We start from the raw sequence: 22,281 nt of genomic DNA on the forward strand, positions 1-22,281 counted from the left end.
ATAGGAAGACACAGCTGGCGAGATAATAACCTTTTGTAAGCTTAAGTACTTGTTGTGCAACTCATGCTTAGGAGAGACTTGGGCTTAGGCCCAGATGCATTAAAGACGTCGGTAATTCCCGTTCCCTACGGATTCCATAGCGAATCGGTAGGGAACGGGAATGCATCAATGATAGGGAATGCAAATGAGCTACTCATTGTAGCTCACTTGCATTCTCTATTCCTTCGGTACCTGAGTCGGAGAATCGGGACGTCCCTTTTGATTAGGCTCCACTTCCTGGTCTCTTCAGCCAATCAAAGTGGGCTTAGCTGGCTGTTGTCAGCGAAACGCGCTCTGATTGGCTGAAGAGACCAGGAAGAGGAAACTAATCTAAAGGGACGTCCCGATTCTCCGGCAACCAGGAAAATAGAAAACTTTTGCTGTGGAGGGGTAAGTGGCGCGGCGAAGACAAAATAGAAGGGGGAAAAAAACACCAGCGCCGGCAGAGCTGAAAAAAAAGACGTCTCTCAGAAGCGCAGGGAGAGTACGTCCTTAAAGGACGCCCCTCACATGCGCTCCCTGCTTTTTTTTTTTTTTTCTTTTTTACCTTTTTTGGGGGCCCTTTTCCTTTCCGATTCCCTCACACGAGCCCTAACGAGAGGTCAGACCTCCCGTTAGGGTTCCTACGGTAAGGGAATCGGAAAAACGGTAGTGCAGCTAATTATAATAGCTTTTCAATCATTTGCATTCCGTTTTCGTTGCCTGCTACCGTGGCAGGGAAAATGCCCTTAGTGCATGCCCGGGGTGAACTACTTGCGTTTTAAACTGGCTGGAACCAGTTTAAAACGCAAGTTGTGGGCTCGTTAGGTTTTGTGCATCTGGGCCTTAATGATCAGAGCACTGAACTGATATTTAGGCTCTGCTTCTTGCACATTCCTAATCGCTCTTTTTTTTTTTTTTTTTTACCGTTGTGAAGCCCATTTTTTGGAAAGTTTTGAAACACACCAAATGGCTATCAGTTTTTAAGACTGTAGATATTTGAAGGAAACACGATGAACACTTGCTTTTTGCTTCTTGTCAGTGAGTCCTCAACGCTCCAGCGCTGTCTTGAATAGCTCTGTAAAAATACTGCCGGAACAGCACAGAAGAAAACACCCTACTGCTCAACACTAATGAGACGCAATTATAGGTGCGTTCGTAGCGTTGAGCATTATGAAGTTTTCGGCAGGAGGATTGTGCTTGGCGCATGCACAGAAAACTTCCTTGGTAAGCTCAGCTCCTACGTGCAAGCGCCTGATAAAACCCGAATGTGAAGAACGCGTTGGCGTCTGTTCTCTGCGTCCTAAATATGTGGTTTTAAATTTTATTTAGCATGGATGTTTTATTATTTAGATGCAGGAAACCAAGACGCCAATGTGTGTTTTTGCTTGGGTCTGCTGTTTTTCACGACAAGGGCTTGCACCAGGCTTCCTTCTGCTTCCAAAAGCAATCCGTTTTGTAGAAAGATTCATCAGAGAAGCATGAGGATCAGGAGAAATCCTCTCTTCCAACAGCCTAACGCCTGCTGCGACCCGGTGTTATTTTTTTTGCACCAGTAAAGGCAGTTTTGTTTCGGGCGCTGTTTTGTGAGCATTGGGTAGGAATACAAAATGACCTCATTAGCAAGCTACTTGCATTGTTTGAATGCATGTTCGTTTGTTCCCGTGCCCCGGGCCTCTGAATATTCTGAGCAACTAAATCAAGGGGCTGATGGTCTCTAGCGCTCGCATTTACTTTTGAGCATCGGGGCCTGAGTGAATGAGCGACCTAGTAATTGGAACAATGGGCTGAGAACCAGGAAAGCCAGGGTTCAGACCCCGTTGACACTCATTGCAACCTCGGAAGTCACTTCACTTGGCATGGCCCTCAGGTACAGACCCCCAGATACCTGAACGTTATCTTTTTTTAAAAAATTTTATTATGCATTTTCAGTACCATACTTTGCCAAAAACAAAGCATACATTTCCATCATTTGGTTGATATAACTTGTTACAACTGCATTAAACTTCAACTTTTACAACCAAAAAGTTCGACTGCGAACAAACTTAAGAACCCCATCCTATTACTATCATGTATTCCATTACCATGCATTCCAGAATCCTTCTGTAACACCAAATGTCTACTCCCTTCTCATTTCCACTATCCATGATGTATTGTAAGCCACATTGAGCCTGCAAAGAGGTGGGATAATGTGGGATACAAATGCAATACATAAATAAATAGAAATAAAATCCTCCCTCCCCCTTCTCCCCTCCCCCTCTACCCTTCCTTGCTAGCAATCTGTATGTCTGATGAGTCAGTATTCGCATTGGTGGATGACCAAGTATTATATAAGTCCCAAATCTTCTGGTGCTGAGCTGTTTGTCCTTTGCGCATTGCGGTAAGTTTAGACATCAACTGAATGGAATTCAATTTTCCCAAGACGGCTAGTAGTTCCGGCAGCTGTGGTTTTTTCCACGCTGCCGCCAAGACCATCTTGCCCGCTACGAACACCTGGGTAGCAAACTGGTGGATTATGTTTTTTTAACTCCTGGTGGTCTAAAGTGTAGAAGACAAGTGTCCATTTTCATCGGATATTCTGTGTCTGTCACCATATGCACAAAATCTACAATTTTCTCCCAATACCTTTGTGCATGGTCACATGACCACCATATATGATACATATCTCCCACCTCATCGCATTGCCACCTGAATGTTATCTTGAGCGATCAGTCAACAAGCAAGAGCTAAATAAAAATATCTTAACAGTTTTCTTCTATTCTTTCCCTCGTATCAACCCATTTATTTCCTTCTTTCTCTTTTTAGATGGCTTTTACAGAGGGGATAAGTTAATCAGCTTGAAACAGATAGCCAATGAAGCACTGCAGAAGTGTAAAGAGAAGTAAGTTTCATGAGCTTTGTCTACGCAGCACTGGTCTTGGCTCTATGTTTGAAAGGGTTTTATGCTGGGATGGTCTTCGCTTAAAAAAAACCAAACAAAAAAAGTGAAGATCAATGTTAGTAACGTGATTAAACACCTTAACAGTGAAAGTTAAGAATTCAAAATCAGAATTTTTGATTATCATGGAATAGGATGTCTGTTACTAACTTCGTGTGCTGCTGACATACGAGATGTACATCTTTTTTATTCCTGGATTTTGTGTCTTCCGCCTAGGGTCGCTTTTACTCATACTACCCCTCTCCTCAAGTCGCTTCACTGGCTCCCTATCCGTTTTCGCATCCTGTTCAAACTTCTTCTACTAACCTATAAATGTACTCACTCTGCTGCTCCCCAGTATCTCTCCACACTCGTCCTTCCCTACACCCTTCCCGTGCACTCGCTCCATGGATAAATCCTTCTTATCTGTTCCCTTCTCCACTACTGCCAACTCCAGACTTGGCGCCTTCTGTCTCGCTGCACCCTACGCCTGGAATAAACTTCCTGAGCCCCTACGTCTTGCCCCATCCTTGGCCACCTTTAAATCTAGACTGAAAGCCCACTCTTTAACATTGCTTTTGACTCGTAACCACTCGCCTCCACCTACCCTCCTTTCCTCCTTCCCGTTCACATTAATTGATTTGATTTGCTTACTTTATTTTTGTCTATTAGATTGTCAGCTCTTTGAGCAGGGGACTGTCTTTCTTCTAAGTTTGTGCAGCGCTGCGTACGCCTTGTAGCGCTATAAAAATGCTAACTAGTAGTAGTGCTTGTTTTTCCTAATTGGACATCTTAGAAACAAATACTCCATAATGCACTTTAGAATCCTGATTAGCAAGTCTTCCCTTTACCCTTAAAGTAATTGTTTTTCTTACCAGAGATGAAATAATTTGTGGTGTGCAATGTGCTTGTATTTTGAATAAAAAAAAGAATCAAATTCTTCAAAATGTAAAGATAAAAATCAGGTAAATGGCAGCACCGATACAGACATAAAAAATGTATTGCAGGTAAAGCCCATCAGCATGACGTCATGTCAGTGTGTTTTTGTATTTTAAGGAATTTTCCTGTGAAGAGGTGCATTGTGGTGAAACACTTGGGTAGAGAGGAGCTTAAAGTCAAGGACGACTACAGCACGTCTCACCTACCAAGAGATTGTATCTAGATATGCAGGTATGGATTGAAAGAGAACCTGGGATCAGAAGAAGCAAATAAAAAAAATATGGTAATAGACTAATAACTTCATCCACAGGCCACTTGCCAGCGTTTTGCTCCAACCCACAACCATTGTAAATTTTCTTTTTCCTACCCCTTTACATTTACAGTACAAGCTAGAGATATGTGCTACATTTTACAGAATTACATTACATAGTAGATGATGACGGCAGAAAAAGACCTGCACGGTCCATCCAGTCTGCCCAACAAGACAAACATATGTGTATACCTTACCTTGATTTGTACCGCCTTATTCAGGGGAGAGACTGTACAAGTCTGCCCAACAGTACTTCCTGCCTCCCAACACCAGTCCCAACCTCCCACCACCGGCTCGGGCACAGACCATATAAGTCTGCCCAGCACTATTTCCCGCCTCCCACCACCAGTCCCGCCTCCCACCACTGGCTCTGGCACAGACCGTATTAAGTCTGCCCCAGCCACTATTTCCCGCCTCCCAACCACCAGTCCCGCCTCCCACCACTGGCTCTGGCACAGGACCGTATTAAGTCTGCCCAGCACTATTTCCCGCCTCCCAACCACCAGCCCCGCCTCCCACACTGGCTCTGGCACAGACGTACAAGTCTGCCAGCAGTACTTTCCGCCTCCATCACGGCTCTGGCACAGACCGTATGTCTGCCCAGCACTATTTCCCGCCTCCCAACCACCAGTCCCGCCTCCCACCACTGGCTCTGGCACAGACCGTATAAGTCTGCCCAGCACTATATCTGCCTCCCAACCACCAGCCCCGCCTCCCACCACCGGCTCTGGCACAGACCGTATAAGTCTGCCCAGCAGTATTTCCCGCCTCCCAACCACCAGTCCCATCTCCCACCACTGGCTCTGGCACAGACCGTATAAGTCTGCCCAGCCGTACTTCCCGCCTCCCAACCACCACTCCCACCACCGGCCCCGGCACAGACCGTATAAGTCTGCCCTCCACTATCCTCGCCTCCCAACCACCAACCCCTCTTCCCCCCACCTGCTCCACCATATTTACCTTCCTGCCACTGTAATGGTTAGATGATAACTTAAAAAAGTAGAGGGGAAAGTTGTGCACATTAAACATATGGCAACACATCAAAAGATTTGAATTTGTGCAAGTTCACAGCTTGTGAATAGAAGTGACACCATTTGGGGTGTGTGTGTGTGTGCAAGCAGTGGCGTAGCAGGGGGGGCTGCCACCCGGGGCAGGGCGGTTCGCCGTTGCACCCCCCCCCCCTGGGTGCAGCACGATGACACCCCGCCCCCCCCCCCCCCGACCAGCTCCCGCACCCTACCTTTAAAAAGAATATCGGGAGGTGAGGCGCAGCGCCTCACGCTGCCCTGCACGTAAAAGAAATGTGGACCGTCGGGCCCTCTTGCTCTGTCTGTCCCGCCCTTGCGGAAATAGGAAGTTGCGTCAGCGGAGGGCGGGACAGATAGAGCGAGGGAAGACCCGACGCGGTCCACATTTCTTTTACGTGCAGGGCAGGCGGAGGCGCTGCGCCTCGCTCCCGATATTCTTTTTAAAGGTAGGGTGCGGGAGCTGGTCGGGGGGGGTGTCGATTCGCCGAGGTGGGGAGCTGCTAGGGAGCACCCCCCGAGTTGACACCCGGGGTGGACCGCCCCCCCCCCCCCTCCCCCCTTGCTACGCCACTGTGTGCAAGTATTCATTGATAAAAGGAAAGGGTGCGCTGTTGGATTAAGATTTGCCACTTTTCCAGGAAATGTGCATTCAGCCTTACTAATCAGTAAACACCTAAACAGAAACGTCCGAACTCAGATATTTCTATAGGAAGAGAGTGAGCAACACAGCGAGATGAGTGACTACACCATTCCCCCTTTTATTTTTGTCTTTTTAACATCAATTTTTAAAGTTAGTTTTAGTTATAAGATTAATGTGCTTTTCCTGCCCCCTCCCCCTGCTATCATGCTGCGAGCAAACCCTTGGCCTTTGATATTTAAGGGGTAGAGGCTAAAAGATGTTTTAAGTGGGCAGAAGATGCTGCTGCCTTCTTAAAACCTGGATCTACGGGCTGGGAGGAGATATTCACTGGAACTATACTGGGCAGCACTGCTAAATATCCCTTTTCAATTGACCCGTAAGTGCTGGGGTCATGGGGTGGAATTATGGTAGAAGATACATGGGCTGTGGTGGTATTCACTTCTGACTTAATTTATTTTGCCAGGTTAGGTGTGCAGGTACCAGGCCCCTATATCGGCTGGCCAAGCACGTAGCTTCAGGTCCAGCAAGAACCCAAATATTCAACTCCAGCTGCCCGGACAGGGTCCAGAATTGAATATCTGGGCGTAATTCAGCCCTAGCCCTCAGGGGCTTTCCAACTCGTGGGCGGAATATCGCCTGGGTAACTTTAATACACTATTTAGATTCCCTTGCAGTTAGTTGCCTACAAAATTTTGCCCTTTTTTTTTTTTTTTTTTGTGAAACCTGAGTGCTTGCATTTCACGGCTCCTTCCTCTGATCCAGGCATAGTAGAGAATGAGGTTTACTTTGGTATTTTATTTAAGTAGTTGAATTACGAGTGGTTTGCTAGCTAAGGTTGAAGCGTTTTATAACGATGCTTCTGTTCACTGAGTTTCACACATGTACTGATAACAATCCTTTCCTGTATCTGAAGTAGTATAACAAAGATTAATTTTCCATTGCAGGTGTGTTTTGAGAGTCTCCTGCTCTGCATGCGCTTGCCGCTTCTCATGGGACGTATTGCTAACATGCCTACATGTTCATCTTGCCTCAACTTCTGTGCTTGAGTGTGTTTGCAAATGTGCTAACTCTTTGTATAGGACAAGTCTGCTCAATTCATTTTGCTGAACATAGTATACTTGTCACATTGAACAACTCTGGTTCACCTCCAAACTGTAAATAATCCACAAACTTGGAAAAGACCATAGGAAAGGATAGGTATGGATATATCTCAAAAATAAATGCAAATATGTGTTTGGTTTTCTAAAAGGATTTTTACCTCGCGACAGGTTTGTGAAAAATTACAGAAGGCCCTTACGAGACTGGGCGGCTAAATGGCAGATGACGTTTAATGTCAGCAGGTGCAAGGTGATGCATGTGGGAAAGAGGAACCTGAATTATAGCTACGTCATGCAAGGCTCCACGTTAGGAGTACGGACCAAGAAAGGGGATCTGGGTGTCGTCGTCGATAATACACTGAAACCTTCTACTCAGTGTGCTGCTGTGGCTCGGAAAGCTAATAGAATGTTGGGTATTATTAGGAAAGGTATGGAAAACAGGTGTTAGGATGTTATAATGCCGTTGTATCGCTCCATGATGTGACCGCACCTTGTGTTCAATTCTGGTCGCCGCATCTCAAGAAAGATATAGTAGAATTGGAAAAGGTGCAGCGAAGGGCGACTAAAATGATAGCGGGGATGGGACGACTTCCCTATGAAGAAAGACTAAGGAGGCTAGGGCTATTCAGCTTGGAGAAGAGACGGCTGAGGGAGACATGATAGAGGCATAAAATAATGAGTGGAGTGTAACAGGTGGATGTGAAGCGTCTGTTCACACTTTCCAAAAATACTAAGACTAGGGGGCATGCGATGAATTTAAAACAAATCGGAGAAAATATTTCTTTGCCCAATGCATAATTTACTATGGAATTCGTTGCCGGAGAATGTGGTGAAGGCGGTTAGCTTGGCAGAGTTTAAAAAGGGGTTAGACGGTTTCCTAAAGGACAAGTCCATAAACCACTACTAGATGGACTTGGGAAAAATCCACAATTCCAGGAATAACATGTATAGAATGTTTGTACGTTTGGGAAGCTTGCCAGGTGCCCTTGGCCTGGATTGGCCGCTGTCGTGGACAGGATGCTGGGCTCGATGGACCCTTGGTCTTTTCCCAGTGTGGCATTACTTAATGTACTTATATCTTACAATTTAAGACTTTGAATTATCTAATTTTTTTAGTTTGTAACTTTTTTGGAATTTTATAATTTTATTTTTTTGTTAAATTTTAGGGTATCGGAGTTGCATGTGATTGAAAAATGTCAAAGGACTTGCTCAAGGGATAAGTCCTTTAGGGACCCTTTTACTAAAGCTTAGCATGTGTTAAAGTGCTAAGATGCCCTTTTTATACCCAGAGGCATCTTAGCATTTAGCATACGCTAATGGAATTGGCACCCACTAAGCTTTAGTAAAAGGGCTGCTTTGTATGGCCAAAGCCTACAGAATTTTCTCAGTCTGTCCTTTAATTTAAACAACGTAAATTCTCCAAATCCAACGTGTGTATATATAAATCACAGGAGAAACATTTCATCTGAAGCAGCGCTGCATAAGGAGGTCATGTTCAAATCACCCTTATATGTTTTTGATTCACCTCCAAACTGAACATTAACCTTGACGGCCTTCGGTTCAAAGTTACCTAGAATCCTCTTATACAATTTAGCATGTGGTCCTTTTGCTCCTTCACAATAATGGCTTTTTTTTTGCTCAGTGCACTGACTTGACTGGATTCAACACATCTGTAGCAGAGATAAAGTACAGAGAGATTCTTCATCCGATTCGTTCCTACTATGTTTCTTCTTGTAGTGACCTTATCTGCTTTGTACAGAACGATATTTAAACCTTGTAATCAGAGGGTTTTTCTTTTGTTTTAAGCACTGTCTCAGTTGTTTTAAGTATTTCACATGTATTCAGCAGTGCTGAATACATCAATGCAGCAACGAACGCCAGTGCAATACAGATAGGCTGAACACTGTGCTGTGAACCTACTTTCGAAGTCTAGGCTGATGTAGTGTTCTTATGCTGGGATCAGTTGGTGACACCATTCGTGTTGTGAGGACTTAGTATCCTGCTTGTCCTCAGAGAAACATGGAACCTAAGCAAAACAGAGAATGAGACCTTGACAGCAGAAACAAGTTGAAAAGGTTAAATCCCAGAAGGATAGAGAAGCACCAGTGGTCTTTCCTGGAAGGCTCCCAAGGAAAGAGTGGCAGAGAGTTGGGCAGAACAGATGTATGCTTCATCAAGGTTCACCTTTGGGGAAGAATTTGGGAGAAAGCCATAAGGAGGAGAGCAGGGAGGTTGATTGACCCCGGGCTCGGAGGAGATGCCTATGAGAGTCTGGACTGAAGTGTTGAGTTGGGAACAGCATAGTTAGATAAGATGACAAGCATAGGAGGCATTGTCCCACCCAGTGATTCTCCCCGAGAGAGATTGGAGAGTTTTTAGTTCTTAATTGCACAGTAGGATCACATTTGAAGACTCCACAGTGATAGTTTTGTAACTGAGATTTCGTACGATTTCACACATATGGTGAATGAAAGTTGTTTAGTTGAAATTAAGTGTTCTGTTTTCATTGATGTGCATCTGAATAATTTCCTTTTTCTTCTGTTTCAACCAATTCTAAGTATCTAATCTGACCCTTATTTAATGAATCTGTCTATAAAGTAAGATTGGAAATTGGGGTGGGTGATATCTAATCTCCTGAAATTCCCTTCTATAAACTATGCAATAAAAATAGCCCTGCAACTGTGGGGATTATTACAGAACTTGGTGGTAAAACCTAGAAGATGGTCTGAGTATTTGATTTTGTAAGAAGTATTTTAGATGGCAAGGCCAGGGCTAACTTAGCCATTAGATTGTCTAGGCAGTTGCTTAGGAGAACACCTTGTGGGAGTTGGCAAAGAACAGCTTTTGTCAAGCAAAACAACAGTCATAAACTCAGAGATCAATAAGAGCATATTTGTACCTGTAAGGGAGGAGGTGGGGGGGCAGTTTTTTGACTAGCCAGTTTACCAAAGTAAATATTTGTTTAGGTATATGGCTTTTGGAAATTAGCTTCATTTTAATATTGTTAAATTTTTTCTTATATGAAATATACACCCTAATTCTATATATGGCATTCGTAATTGCACACACAATATAATTGAGAAATGAGCCAATTCTAATAATTGGGCGCTAATAATTTCTTACCGGTGCTAATTATCATTAGTTTAAATTTACACGTGCATCTTTAGGTGCCGGGTCTGCTTGTAAATTTTACACACAGCTCGGGAAAGGGGGCGTGGCCATGGAAGGGGCATTGGAGGAGTCACAAAATGCTTAGCCACTCACCTGGGGTTAAACCTGAGGCCACTGCTCATTTCTAGGACTAGCAGCATAAAATGGATTATACTGTTTTGGGATCATGCCAGGTACTTATAACCTGATTGGCCACTGCTGGGGGCTTGAAGGACCTTCGGTCTGTCCCAGTATGGCAACACTTTATGTACTAAGATTTTGATAATTACTCCATCATTAATCTTCCCAGAATGATCTTGGAAAAATGCATTAATTGGACATTATAAGTCTATAAATGCTAAGGACTTTTCTATAAATGGCACTGGTGTGCAAGGATTTGCTTGATTCTTCACTCACCTTCTCTTCCCATATCAGCTATGGAAGAAAACACTATTCAAAACGAGACAGCTACGTCTATCAGATCATTCTTCAACCAAAAAGCCTTCGCACTACTACTAGTAGTCCAAAGTTAGACCTACTTCACTTGGATTACTGTAACGTTCTATTTCTTGGTATTAAGGGTCAATATCGAAAAAACTACAAATCATACAGAATACAAGGGCAGACAGATTGAATAGTGTTTCAACTCATCTAAACAAACTGCGCTGGCTTCCCATAACGGAAAGACTCGGTTCAGCCTGCTTGTTTAGTTTTTGAAATCTTACGGGCTTCACCTGAACTGCTGACTAAGACCGTTTTGCTATGTGGTCCAGTCTAACAGACTGAAACAATAACTAACTAATGCTAACACCACCGTTTCAAAAGACAATTCGAAATCAGAAGTTTGTCAGCTCTCTGTTCCCACACTTGGAGTCAAAATATGGCACTCTCTACCTATTCCCATCAGAACAGAAACAGCTCCTCAACTTCAGGTAGAGTCTGAAAACCTTTTTCTTCCTCAAGACTTCTTCATAAAATCCATCATGACTTTTACTTTCTAGTACCATCCGTTATCCTTTCCTTAATGTTTTTAGTCTCATGCATTACACCAATGGTCTCTAATCAGTGGCGTACCAAGGGGGTGGGGGCAGTCCGCCCCGGGTGCACGCTGCTGGGGGGTGCCGGCGCGCGCCTGCTCCTCCGAGTTCGGTAAAATTCGTTCCTTGCTGCTGCTCCCTCTGCCCGGAACAGGTTACTTCCTGTTCCGGGGCAGAGGGAGCTGCAGCGAACGAACGAAGTTTAGCGAACTCGGAGGAGCAGGCGCGCCGCGGCACCCTCCCCCTAGCGGCGTGCACCGGGGGGGGGGTCATTTTGCCGAGGGGGGAGGTGTCATCTAGCAGGGGGGGCGCGCTGCACCCGGGGGGGGGGGACGCATCGGCGCTCCCCCGGGTGCCATCCAGGCCAGGAACGCCACTGTCTCTAATGTTTCTCAAACCTCACACTATCGGCTTTCGTCTCACCTAGAACGTAAACCGCACTGAACCCTGTAAAGGGCATATTAGTGGCAGACAAGAATTGAATATAGTTGTAGTTATGAGAAGGATAAAGGATTGAGTGTTGAGGCCTAAATGGGATGGCTCATAAGAAGCCTAATAACCCATTCTTCTCATTTATTTTTCAGCTATTTTTCTCTTGAATACTTTTTCCTTTTCTCCACTATTTTTTTTTTCTTTGGATAATTCTTGGAAGTAGTAGTTTATACCCCGTGTTTTTGATACATTTGATCAAATAGAAAGTCGGCAAAAGAGCCGAGAGGTCGGGTGAAAGGCGTGGACAGGAGAGAGTTAGTACTGGGTTTATTAATGAGCGTTCAGCCAACGTGAACAATTCTCAACTTATCAGATTAGACGGTCCATTTTGGTTCGCTTCCATCACACTAAGGTACGTGGCAGACTGACGCCCCAGAGGATGGAGACCAGAATAAGATCTGGGAAAAGATTAGGAGCAAAGTTCCGAGTTGTGCATTTGAAGTGCAGTACTTTAAGGCAACAGTAAAAAAGACAGTGGACAGGTGCTGAAGTACGCTCGGCAGGCGAGAGACCTCAAAGTAACAAAGTAGTGGTCAGAGGTAGAGGGTTGCTGGGTGCATAGGTAGAAATATATGACTAGATGAATAAAGGCAGCGATATTGACTTGGAGCAAGTGATTGAGACCATGCCCTAGTAAGTAAATTGACCTGTCTGAAAACTGCCTACCTCAGAGGGATTAAAAAGAATGTTCAGGGTTAACAACGTGTACATTTTAACATTAAAAGGAAGCATTCCTTTGATGTGTTTAGGTTGAGACAGCAAAATACTTTTGAGGGGCATAATGAAAGGGGCACCCGAGTTTTCCTGAGGACGTCCTTCGCAGGACGTCCCGGCGAAGGGGCGGGGAAACCCGTATTATCGAAACAAGTTGGGCGTCCATCTTTTGTTTCAATAATACGGTCGGAGATGCCCAAATCGCGAAATTTAGGTCAACCTTACAGATGGTCATCTTTAGAGATGGTCGTCCCCGATTTTCGGCGATAATGGAAACCGAGGACGCCCATCTCAGAAACGACCAAATGCAAGCCCTTTGGTCGTCGGAGGAGCCAGCATTCGTAGCGCACTGGTCCTCCTCACATGCCAAGACACCAACCGGGCACCCTAGGGGGCACTGCAGTGGACTTCAGAATTTGCTCCCAGGTGCATAGCTCGCTTACCTTGTGAGCCCCCCAAATCCCACTCCCCACAACTGTACACCACTACCATAGCCCTTATGGATGAAGGGGGGCACCTACATGAGGGTACAGTGGGTTTCTGGTGGGTTTTGAAGAGCTCACATTTAGCACCACAAGTGTAACAGGAAGGGGGGGGGGTGGGCCTGGGTCCGCCTGCCTGAAGTGCACTGCACCCACTAAAAACTGCTCCAGGGACCAGAAGATTGCTGTGATGGTGCTGGGTATGACATTTGAGGCTGGCATAGAGGCTGGAAAAATATTTTTAAAAAATGTTTTGGAGGGTGGGAGGGGGTTAGTGACCACTGGGGGAGTAAGGGGAGGTCATCCCCGATTCCCTGCAGTGGTCATCTGGTCATTTAGGGCACATTTTTGTGGCTTGGTCATAAGAATAATAGTACCAGGTAAAGGCGTCCAATTGTTCGTCAGGGAGGCCCTTCTTTTTTCCATTATCAGTCGAGGATGCCCATGTGTTAGGCACGCCCCAGTCCCGCCTTCACTACGCCTCCAACAACCCCCCGTGAACTTTGGTCGTCCCCGCAACGGAAAGCAGTTGAGGATGCCCAAAATCGGCTTTCGATTATGCCGATTTGGGCGACCCTGAGAGAAGGACGCCCATCTTGCGATTTGTGTCGAAAGATGGGCGCCCTTCTCTTTCGAAAATAAGCTTGCTTTGTGTACTTGGTATTTTGAAATGTATGCATGCAATTTCATGCCTCCAGATGCTTTTAACTTACTTACACTAGCTCATTTTCAAAGTACTACTGCCTGCTACTATTATTTCTATAGTGCTACTAGACTTACACAGTTGCTATACACATTATATGCAGGTACTTTATCTGTCCCTATAGGGCTCACAATCTTTCGTACCTGGGGCAATGGAGGGTTAAGTGAGGAGCTGATGGGAATCAAACCCAGGTTGCCAGGATCAAAGGCTGCAGCACTAACCATTAGGCCACTCCTGCACTGCGATGTATAATTTCCTTTTCAAAGCCAGCTATAAGATATATATGTGATAATAAGTACTGGAGACTATGCAGGGCTACTTACAATTGCCTCACCTGAGGAAATTTTTCAAAGGTTGTCTGAAAATTGCTCTTTAAACCTAGCCAAAAGTACACATTGAGTACTATAGCTTATGCATTTTTAGTAAGACCGAGGGGAGGCATTCTTGGAAGAGGGGTGGAACAGAATTGGATAATAAAACTTGCATGCATTGTCTATTCAGCTCTTCACATGTTATTTTTCCATAGTAATTTTGCTGAAAACACAGATTCCTAGGATTCATGGATAGTTTTCAAAAAATCGAATTTTGAAAATTAGGTCTAAGACTTTGAACATAGTTCAGAAATTGCCTCTCTGTATAGAGAGAGATGGATAGAAATAACGCACACAGCTCACAGCCACTCGAACTGTTTGCCGCATCCCTGACTAAAACTCGAGTTTTCTAAACAGACGCTCTCTTTGTGGATTTTTGACAGGAAGTAAAGAGAGAGAAAGCAAGGAAACTTCATCCTCAGGTATTTACCTCCAATTGTTGCTTTGTCTCACTTCTTCACGTGTGACATTCTGACCTAAAAAGCACCTTTCGACAGGTCTGTCTCCTTGTCAGCAAGTGTTAACACTAATTCTAGTTGCATGGTAGTGGTAGAGCTCACTGTTGCGCTGTGATTCTAAAAGATTGGCTGTTGGCTTTTTCCTCCTCCTTTCGTTGTAAAGTTTTGCTTTTTGTTTTTTTTTTTAATGTCCAATTTTAAAAGTTGCGTTGTATAGGAAGCAGTTAGATACAGAGAGGTATTTCTCTCACAAAGTGGAGATAGTGAGGTGTAGATGGCTAGAGAGAGATATGCAATTTGGTATAAACAGATCAGAAGCTCTAAATCTGGCAGTGATTATAGACGGGGCACTTCTTATATCTCAGTTTAGTTGTTTGTATAACAACTTTGCTTTTCTCATAGTAACATAGTAGATGACGGCAGAAAAAGACCTGCACGGTCCACCCAGTCTGCCCAACAAGATAAACTCACATGTGCCATTTTTTGTGTATACCTTACCTTGATTTGTACCTGTCTTTTTCAGGGCACAGACCGTATAAGTCTGCCCAGCACTATCCTCGCCTCCCAAACACCAGCCCCGCCTCCCACCACCGGCTCTGGCACAGACCATATAAGTCTGCCCAGCACTATCCCTGCCTCCCATCCCCGGCTCTGGCACAGACTGTAAGTCTGCCCAGCACTATCCCCGCCTCCCAACCACCAGCCCCGCCTCCCACCACCGGCTCTGGCACAGACTGTAAGTCTGCCCAGCACTATCCCGCCTCCCAACCACCAGCCCCGCCTCCCACCACCGGTTCTGGCACAGACCGTATAAGTCTGCCCAGCACTATCCCCGCCTCCAAACCACCAGTCCCACCTCCCACCATCGGCTCTGGCACAGACCGTATAAGTCTGCCCAGCACTATCCCTGCCTCCCACCACCGGCTCTGGCACAGACCGTTGTAAGTCTGCCCTAGCAACTATCCCCGCCTCCCACCACCGGCTCTGGCACAGACCGTGTAAGTCTGCCCAGCACTATCCCCGCCTCCCAACCACCAGCCCCAGCATAGACCGTGTAAGTCTGCCCAGCACTCTATCCCGCCTCCCAACCACCAGCCCCAGCATTAGACCGTATAAGTCTGCCCAGCACTATTCCTGCCTCCCACCACCGGCTCCTGGCACAGACCGGTAAGTCTGCCCAGCACTATCCCCGCCTCCCAACCACCAGCCCCAAGCATAGACCAGTATAAGTCTGCCCAGCACTATCCCCGCCTCCCAAACCACCAGCCCCAGCATAGACCGTATAAGTCTGCCCAGCACTATCCCCCGCCTCCCAACCACCAGCCCCAGCATAGACCGTATAAGTCTGCCAGCACTATTCCTGCCTCCCACACCGGCTCCGGCACAGACCGTGTAAGTCTGCCCAGCACTATCCCCGCCTCCCAACCACCAGCCCCCGCATAGAACGTGTAAGTCTGCCCAGCATATCCCCGCCTCCCAACCACCAGCCCCAGCATAGACCGTATAAGTCTGCCCAGCACTATCCTGCCTCCCACCACCCGGCTCCGGCCAGACCGTGTAAGTCTGCCCAGCACTATCCCCGCCTCCCAACCACCAGCCCCAGCATAGACCGTATAAGTCTGCCCAGCACTATCCCCGCCTCCCAACCACCAGCCCTGCCTCCCACCACCGCCTAAGCTTCTGGGGATCCCTTCCTTCTCTTTGTAAAATCATTTCACAGGAACTTGCTGCAGTTGATGGTGCCATATGTATAAACAATTTTGCTAGAGGACTGGACATGTAAACCTGATCTAGATAGGGTGAAACTTTTCAGGAACTATGGAATTATAAAGCTGCAGGTAGGAAGGTTGAGAGGAAACATGACAGGGTAGTAGCTGCCTGGAGTAGCCTTGTAACGGAGATGATGGCAAGTAAAACCAAGGCGGAAGAAAATGATAAAGGGTACTTGAATGTTTGCACAGCTGTACGACTTTAGATCGCCAAAGAGCGGAGGATGCAAAACTGCAGAGGTTAGCAGTGTTCATATGTCAGCTTCTAAAAGGCTGCGGTACCTGCAGAGGAGTGACGATTTATTATTTATTTATTTATTACATTTGTGACCCCAATTATCCCACCTATTGCAGGCTCAATGTGGCTTACAGAGTGTTATTATGACATATTCATGAGAGGATATAGATCTAGTTGGTGGTAGGGCGAAGATATTTGAAGAAAGAGAAGGGGGTGTTAAATAGGGTGATGTAGGAGGTTAGTGGTGTGTGGGTGGGTTGTGTGGTGATTGTGTCTTTAGAGGTTCTTTTTGTAGGCTCTGTTGAAGAGATGTGTCTTCAAGGATTTGCGGAAAGTTGCTTAGACTTGTCCATGGTTTTAAGGTTGGGGGAATATCAGATATCAAGAAGGACTGGGGTGCTCTGCATGAGGCAGCAGCTACTCCGTTGAACTTTATTAGCGACAAACCCAGAGCGAGGTATATTTTGCTGTTAACAAAATGTAAGCTTTATGTCAGACAATACTGCTGTACACCTGCCTGGGAGTAATCTCTTCGTAAAGATGGTTAATAATCCCAATAAATAATAACAAAAGAAACCCCCAGTACAATCGCATATAGAATATGGTTACATCACCTAGGACTATAAAGAGCCATAGGTTGGCTAAACAATTGGGATTGGGATTATTACAAAACTTGCTTAACGGTGAAGGATGTTCCATTGCCAGCTTATCAGCCTTTAAGGTGTTCCATAGGGTTTGGAGTGGGGGGCCGAGCCCTCTGCGTGAGCACTTGGGCTGCAAAAAGCCCTTGGTTCAGAAGTTGTACTTAGGCTGACAGACGTGCAGATCAGGAGCTTGGCTGCAGGCTGAACACTGGAGTCCCACTGGCAGGTCACAAGGCTGGAACAGGGTAAAACAAGCCAGAACTATTGGCCAGGAGCTAGAGAGAGAGAGCGAGCTGGCAGGTGGAGGAAGGGCTCGAATAACTGAACAGCAAACGTGGAGCTGGTGTCGACAAATCAGTTATGAGCGTGAATGACTGCTACAGAAAAAGATGGCCCATTCGTGAACTGCTTTGCTTAGGAAAACAGGGTCTCCTCTTAAAAAAATATATACCAAGGGCAAGATTCACGTCAGGAAATTCTATGAGTAAAATATGCAGGAATCATTCGGGGACAACAACAATACAACACAACCTCTAACTATAGCGCATCTTTTCATTTAAGAAACTAAGACACATCTTCTCAAGAAACCTTCGTATACACTAATAGTTATCTTGCCAACCACTGCCAAAACACAGCATCGTACAACCTTGTAAATGTAATAGAATCAATGTAATCTCTAGCAACTGTTAAATGTAAGCCACATTGAACCGAAATTTGTTTTGGATAATTGGGCACACAAGTATGAATAAATATTCAAAGTGAATATAAACAGACAGGAGAGCCCCTCTTTTGATTTCTCCCCACCCCTCATCCCCAGGGTCAAACGGAGCAACCAAGTCCATCCCCATTCCTCATAGCCCCCCTTGTCCTGGTGGTCCAGTGGGGTCTGGGAAACAGGAGAGTGGTACCCATTTGCTTCTGCCCGTGGTGTCTGGCCTCCTTAAATGGCTAGTGTGACGCTTCTAGCAGCAGCCTTGTGGTACCGCCAAGGGCAGGAGCAAATGGGCCTACCTGGACCACCAGGACATGTCCAGGTACGCCTAGAGAGGCTTACGGGATGGGGAAGAGTGAGGGGTGGGTCTTGTCAGCCTTCTAACCCTAGGGAGGGGAAGGAGATCCTGTGGCAACAGAGAGACCAGACAGTCCATGCAGACTTTAGTGTCCCAAGGAACTCCATATGGAACATTGTTCTGGAAGATGTCCTAACCTCAAAATAACCCTCTTGTAGGTCAGACTGACTGTGTCGTGAATTGCCTAGAAAGAAACACCACCACTGATGTATGCCAACCAAATTGAGCCTCCTTTGATCTCTTTTGAATACGGTCATGGGACCTTCATACATGAGCCTTCATAGCATATAATACTTTCATGTCTTGCTCAAAATCTAATATGCCATGAGACCTCGTATCTGAGGGTCCTATGACTGATATTCAGCTTGATGTTTAATACCTTCCTACTTGATCACTTTAATGTATGACTTATCTTGATTGGACTTTTTCATTTATGCTTTGTACTAAGACATCAGGGAGGCCATTGGACCACAAGTGACTGTTCCCACCACCATGAGAGTCCACCCTTAGCATCCCTCACCCTAGATTTTAAGAGTTAACACTCCTCTTCCTGGGGTCCAACAGAATGCGAGTAGGATTGAGCAAAACAAGATTGCCAAAAACTACAGATTTGGTTGGAAAGAGAAATTAAGGGGGGATGTTTGAGGTGACAACAGTAGAATTATTTCTGGCAGTGAAATACAAAAATTGAAGTCTCAAGTCATTTTGGGGCCCTTTTGCTAAAGCTTAGCGTGCACTAACAGAATTAGCATATGCTAAATTGTAAAAGCCCGTAGGTTTATAATTAAGCTTCTTAACACGTAGGTTGCGCAAAGCTTTAGTAAAGGGGCCCTCAGATCTTGAGTGTTTATTCTCACTTTCCCATTGGTTCTATAAAAATGGCCAAAAATCGTGAGCGCAATATTAGGTGCGTTCTGATTTGCACATGCAGTTTAGGCAATTGACTTTTTAACATGCAATTGGCACTAATTAATTAAATTGGGACTAACACGTGTAAAGTTAGACATGGATGTATTCTCTAACGTGCATAGGGTTTTTAAAATGCCCACGACCCACCCATGGTCATGCCCCCTTTTCAGCTACACAACTTAGAATTTACACACATCACGTTACAGAATACGCTTAAAAAGTTGTGTGTAAATTCTAATTAATGACAGTGTCAATTGCTTGTTAATGGCAATTATCGGCAGAGTACGACCGGATGGAGGCATGCAATTTAAGTCATGCTGTATAGAATCCAGGGGTGTATATTGGTTTAGGCATGCTGTGAAGTCTGACATGGTCTGGAACAGTGTGGGTATTCCAGGGTATTTTTTTTTCTTTGTTTATTAAAAACTTGTTCTTACTAGCTTTTGCTTTAGATTAGGTTGCTTTAAGAGGTTAGCACCAGTGGAGCAAGGAATTTTTCTTTAGTGGATGTGCATGTATTATTATTAATTATTATTATTATCCATCTTAGTTTTATCCTGCTCTGGTTTAAGATTAGTAGTAATGTCATTAATTTCTACTGGAAAATAAGCTGCTGAAATATTCCCCTGCTTTCAGCCCATTAAGAGTTTGTGTACTTTCCGTTTTTCTCTCCCTACCGTAGCAACTTCTCACCTCCAATAATGTCATGATGTCTTCCAGTAAGATAAGACATGTTGGATTGTGCCTCCAGCATAGTCATTTCTCTCCAAATTCCACCCCCGTGATGATTTTTTTTTTCTCTTGTTTGTTGCAGTCGATGTGGAATGCAGATGTTGACATCTGGTGCATGACCTAATGAGAAATGCCAGTAAGAATGCGATCCTGAATGGTGCGATTCTGAGGACGAACTCTTCCTTTTGTACACTAGTGGCTCGACCGGCAACCAAGGTGTGGTCTTGGTTCATATCTGTTGCATGCTTATAGGTTCCATTGTAAAAAAAAAAAAAAGTTGACAAAGCACAATGTGTCATAATACAGTAATGGAACGAGCAGCGTAAATCCAACGCGAAACTGTTATAAACACATAAAATGTGCGGCAAGGTAAGCAACAACCAGCGGTTCCAATTTAACTCTTGGCTTTCTCCTCATTTCTCTTGAATAGGCCTACTGGAAAGCGATTCAATACATCCACCCATTTTTTTCAGTGAAGAGAGATGTTTATTGATTTATTTATTGCTGCACTTGTATCCCACATTTTCCCCCACCTATTTTCAGGCTCAATGTGGCTTACAAAATGGTTACAAACGACATATACACATATCCTATATAATAATTCTCACCTCCAACAGGATGTGCTTGGGACCGTGCCTGCCGGATAGTGGTCTGCTAGCAAGCACGCACTGACATCAGTGGACAGACATTTGGCAAAAGCAAAACAATCTGAGTGCTGGCCATTAGGACACAGGGTTGATAGGAGAGTTTTAAAAGACTGAAGGAACCGAAAGTGTTAAATGGGGGAGGGGGGAGTTCTGAACCACTGAAAGACATGAACATTTGGGAACAATCTGAATGCTGGCCATTAGCACACAGGGTAAATAGGAGAGTTTTAAAAGACTGAAGGAACCGAAAGTGTTAAATGGGGGAGGGGGGGGAGTTCTGAACCACTGAAAGACATGAACATTTGGGAACAATCTGAATGCTGGCCATTAGCACACAGGGTAAATAGGAGAGTTTTAAAAGACCTGAAGGAACCGAAAGTGTTAAATGGGGGAGGGGGGGAGTTCTGAACCACTGAAAGACATGAACATTTGGGAACAATCTGAATGCTGGCCATTAGCACACAGGGTAAATAGGAGAGTTTTAAAAGACTGAAGGAACCGAAAGTGTTTAAATGGGGGAGGGGGGGAGTTCTGAACCACTGAAAGACATGAACATTTGGGAACAATCTGAATGCTGGCCATTAGCACACAGGGTAAATAGGAGAGTTTTAAAAGACTGAAGAACCGAAAGTGTTAAATGGGGAGGGGGGGAGTTCTGAACCACTGAAAGACATGAACATTTGGGAACAATCTGAATGCTGGCCATTAGCACACAGGGTAAATAGGAGAGTTTTAAAAGACTGAAGGAACCAAAAGTGTTCGGGGGGGGGAGGGGGGGGAAGTTCTGAATGAATGAAAGAAATGAAAATTTACGAGAGGAACACAATCTGAATGCCGGGCATTTGTACACAGGGTAGATAGGACACTTTTTTTTAAAAAATGAAGGACGTGAAAGTATTACATCTTGGGGGAGGGGTGAGGAGGAAAGCGGTGGGGTATCCGGATACTGGACGTTAGGGCCACGGGGGTACATAGACTTTTGAAAGCCTTAAGGAACCCAAAGTGTGGGAAGGAGGAAGAAAAGGAGGGGAGGGAACGGGGTGAGGGGCATTAGGAACAGGGGAGGGGGCCCTGTCACACACTCTCATTCTCACACACACACACTTGTCACACAGACAGTCTCACTTTGTCACACACCCGCACATTCACTCTGGCTCTCTCTCTCAAACATACACACTCCCAGGAAAACCTTGCTAGCGCCCGTTTCATTCCTTCCAGAAACGGGCCTTTTTTACTAGTAGAATAAGAATTTCAGAATAAAGATACAGATAGGAGCATAAGAATATCATAGCAATCATATTAACGGAATAATAATTTTACAATTGTCACAAATAAGAGTGCATGGGGAGGAAGTGACGTCAGCGAAGCGAATGGCTGCTTAAACGCTGAGCTCCAAGGCACCCGCGGCTAGAAAGCAATCTCCTTCTCCCCCACGGTGGCGAATTGATAGCCAACAGAGTTATCAGAGATACCCAGATAGTGGTAAGGAAAAATTCAGGATGCAGGCGAACGGAGGAGCGGTAAATCTTACGCAATTCGCGTTTGAAGGCAGTGCGACGCAGAAAAAAAAAATGGCGGAACAGCCGGCACTGACCGCGTGCACACAAGACACGGCGCCAGAACTATTCACCTCTCAAGAACAAACAGATAGGTTGGGAGAAATCCTACCCGAGTTACGGGACTGGCTGCAGGAAATAAGATCTGATCTGAAGGTGGTTCGGGAGGAACTCACGAACCTGGGGGCCAGCTTGCGAGGAGAAATCGCGGAGATTGGCCAAAGAGTAGAAGAAGTAGAAACGCGAATGGAAGACCATACGGAGGCTCTGACAGCAGTTGAATTGCAAATCTCTGATATTAGTTTGGGGCAACAACAAATTAATGACAAGCTTGAGGACTTAGAAAACAGGAGCAGGCGC

The 22,281-nt window shown here is 45.3% G+C and overlaps 1 protein-coding gene across 1 annotated transcript in view; it reads left to right on the top strand.

The window, feature by feature from the left end:
- The window catches only part of ACSS2 (acyl-CoA synthetase short chain family member 2), a 107,719-nt gene that overhangs the window by 38,229 nt on the left and 47,209 nt on the right, over positions 1-22,281 (top strand). The window contains 6 exon segments of the mRNA XM_030212463.1: positions 2,824-2,899; positions 3,992-4,071; positions 4,074-4,105; positions 19,801-19,828; positions 19,831-19,854; positions 19,857-19,936. Of these exon segments, the coding sequence (XP_030068323.1) occupies positions 2,824-2,899; positions 3,992-4,071; positions 4,074-4,105; positions 19,801-19,828; positions 19,831-19,854; positions 19,857-19,936 (320 nt within the window).

Source organism: Microcaecilia unicolor, chromosome 8 (genome assembly GCF_901765095.1).
Source record: "Microcaecilia unicolor chromosome 8, aMicUni1.1, whole genome shotgun sequence".
In the NCBI taxonomy this organism is placed as follows: domain Eukaryota; kingdom Metazoa; phylum Chordata; class Amphibia; order Gymnophiona; family Siphonopidae; genus Microcaecilia; species Microcaecilia unicolor.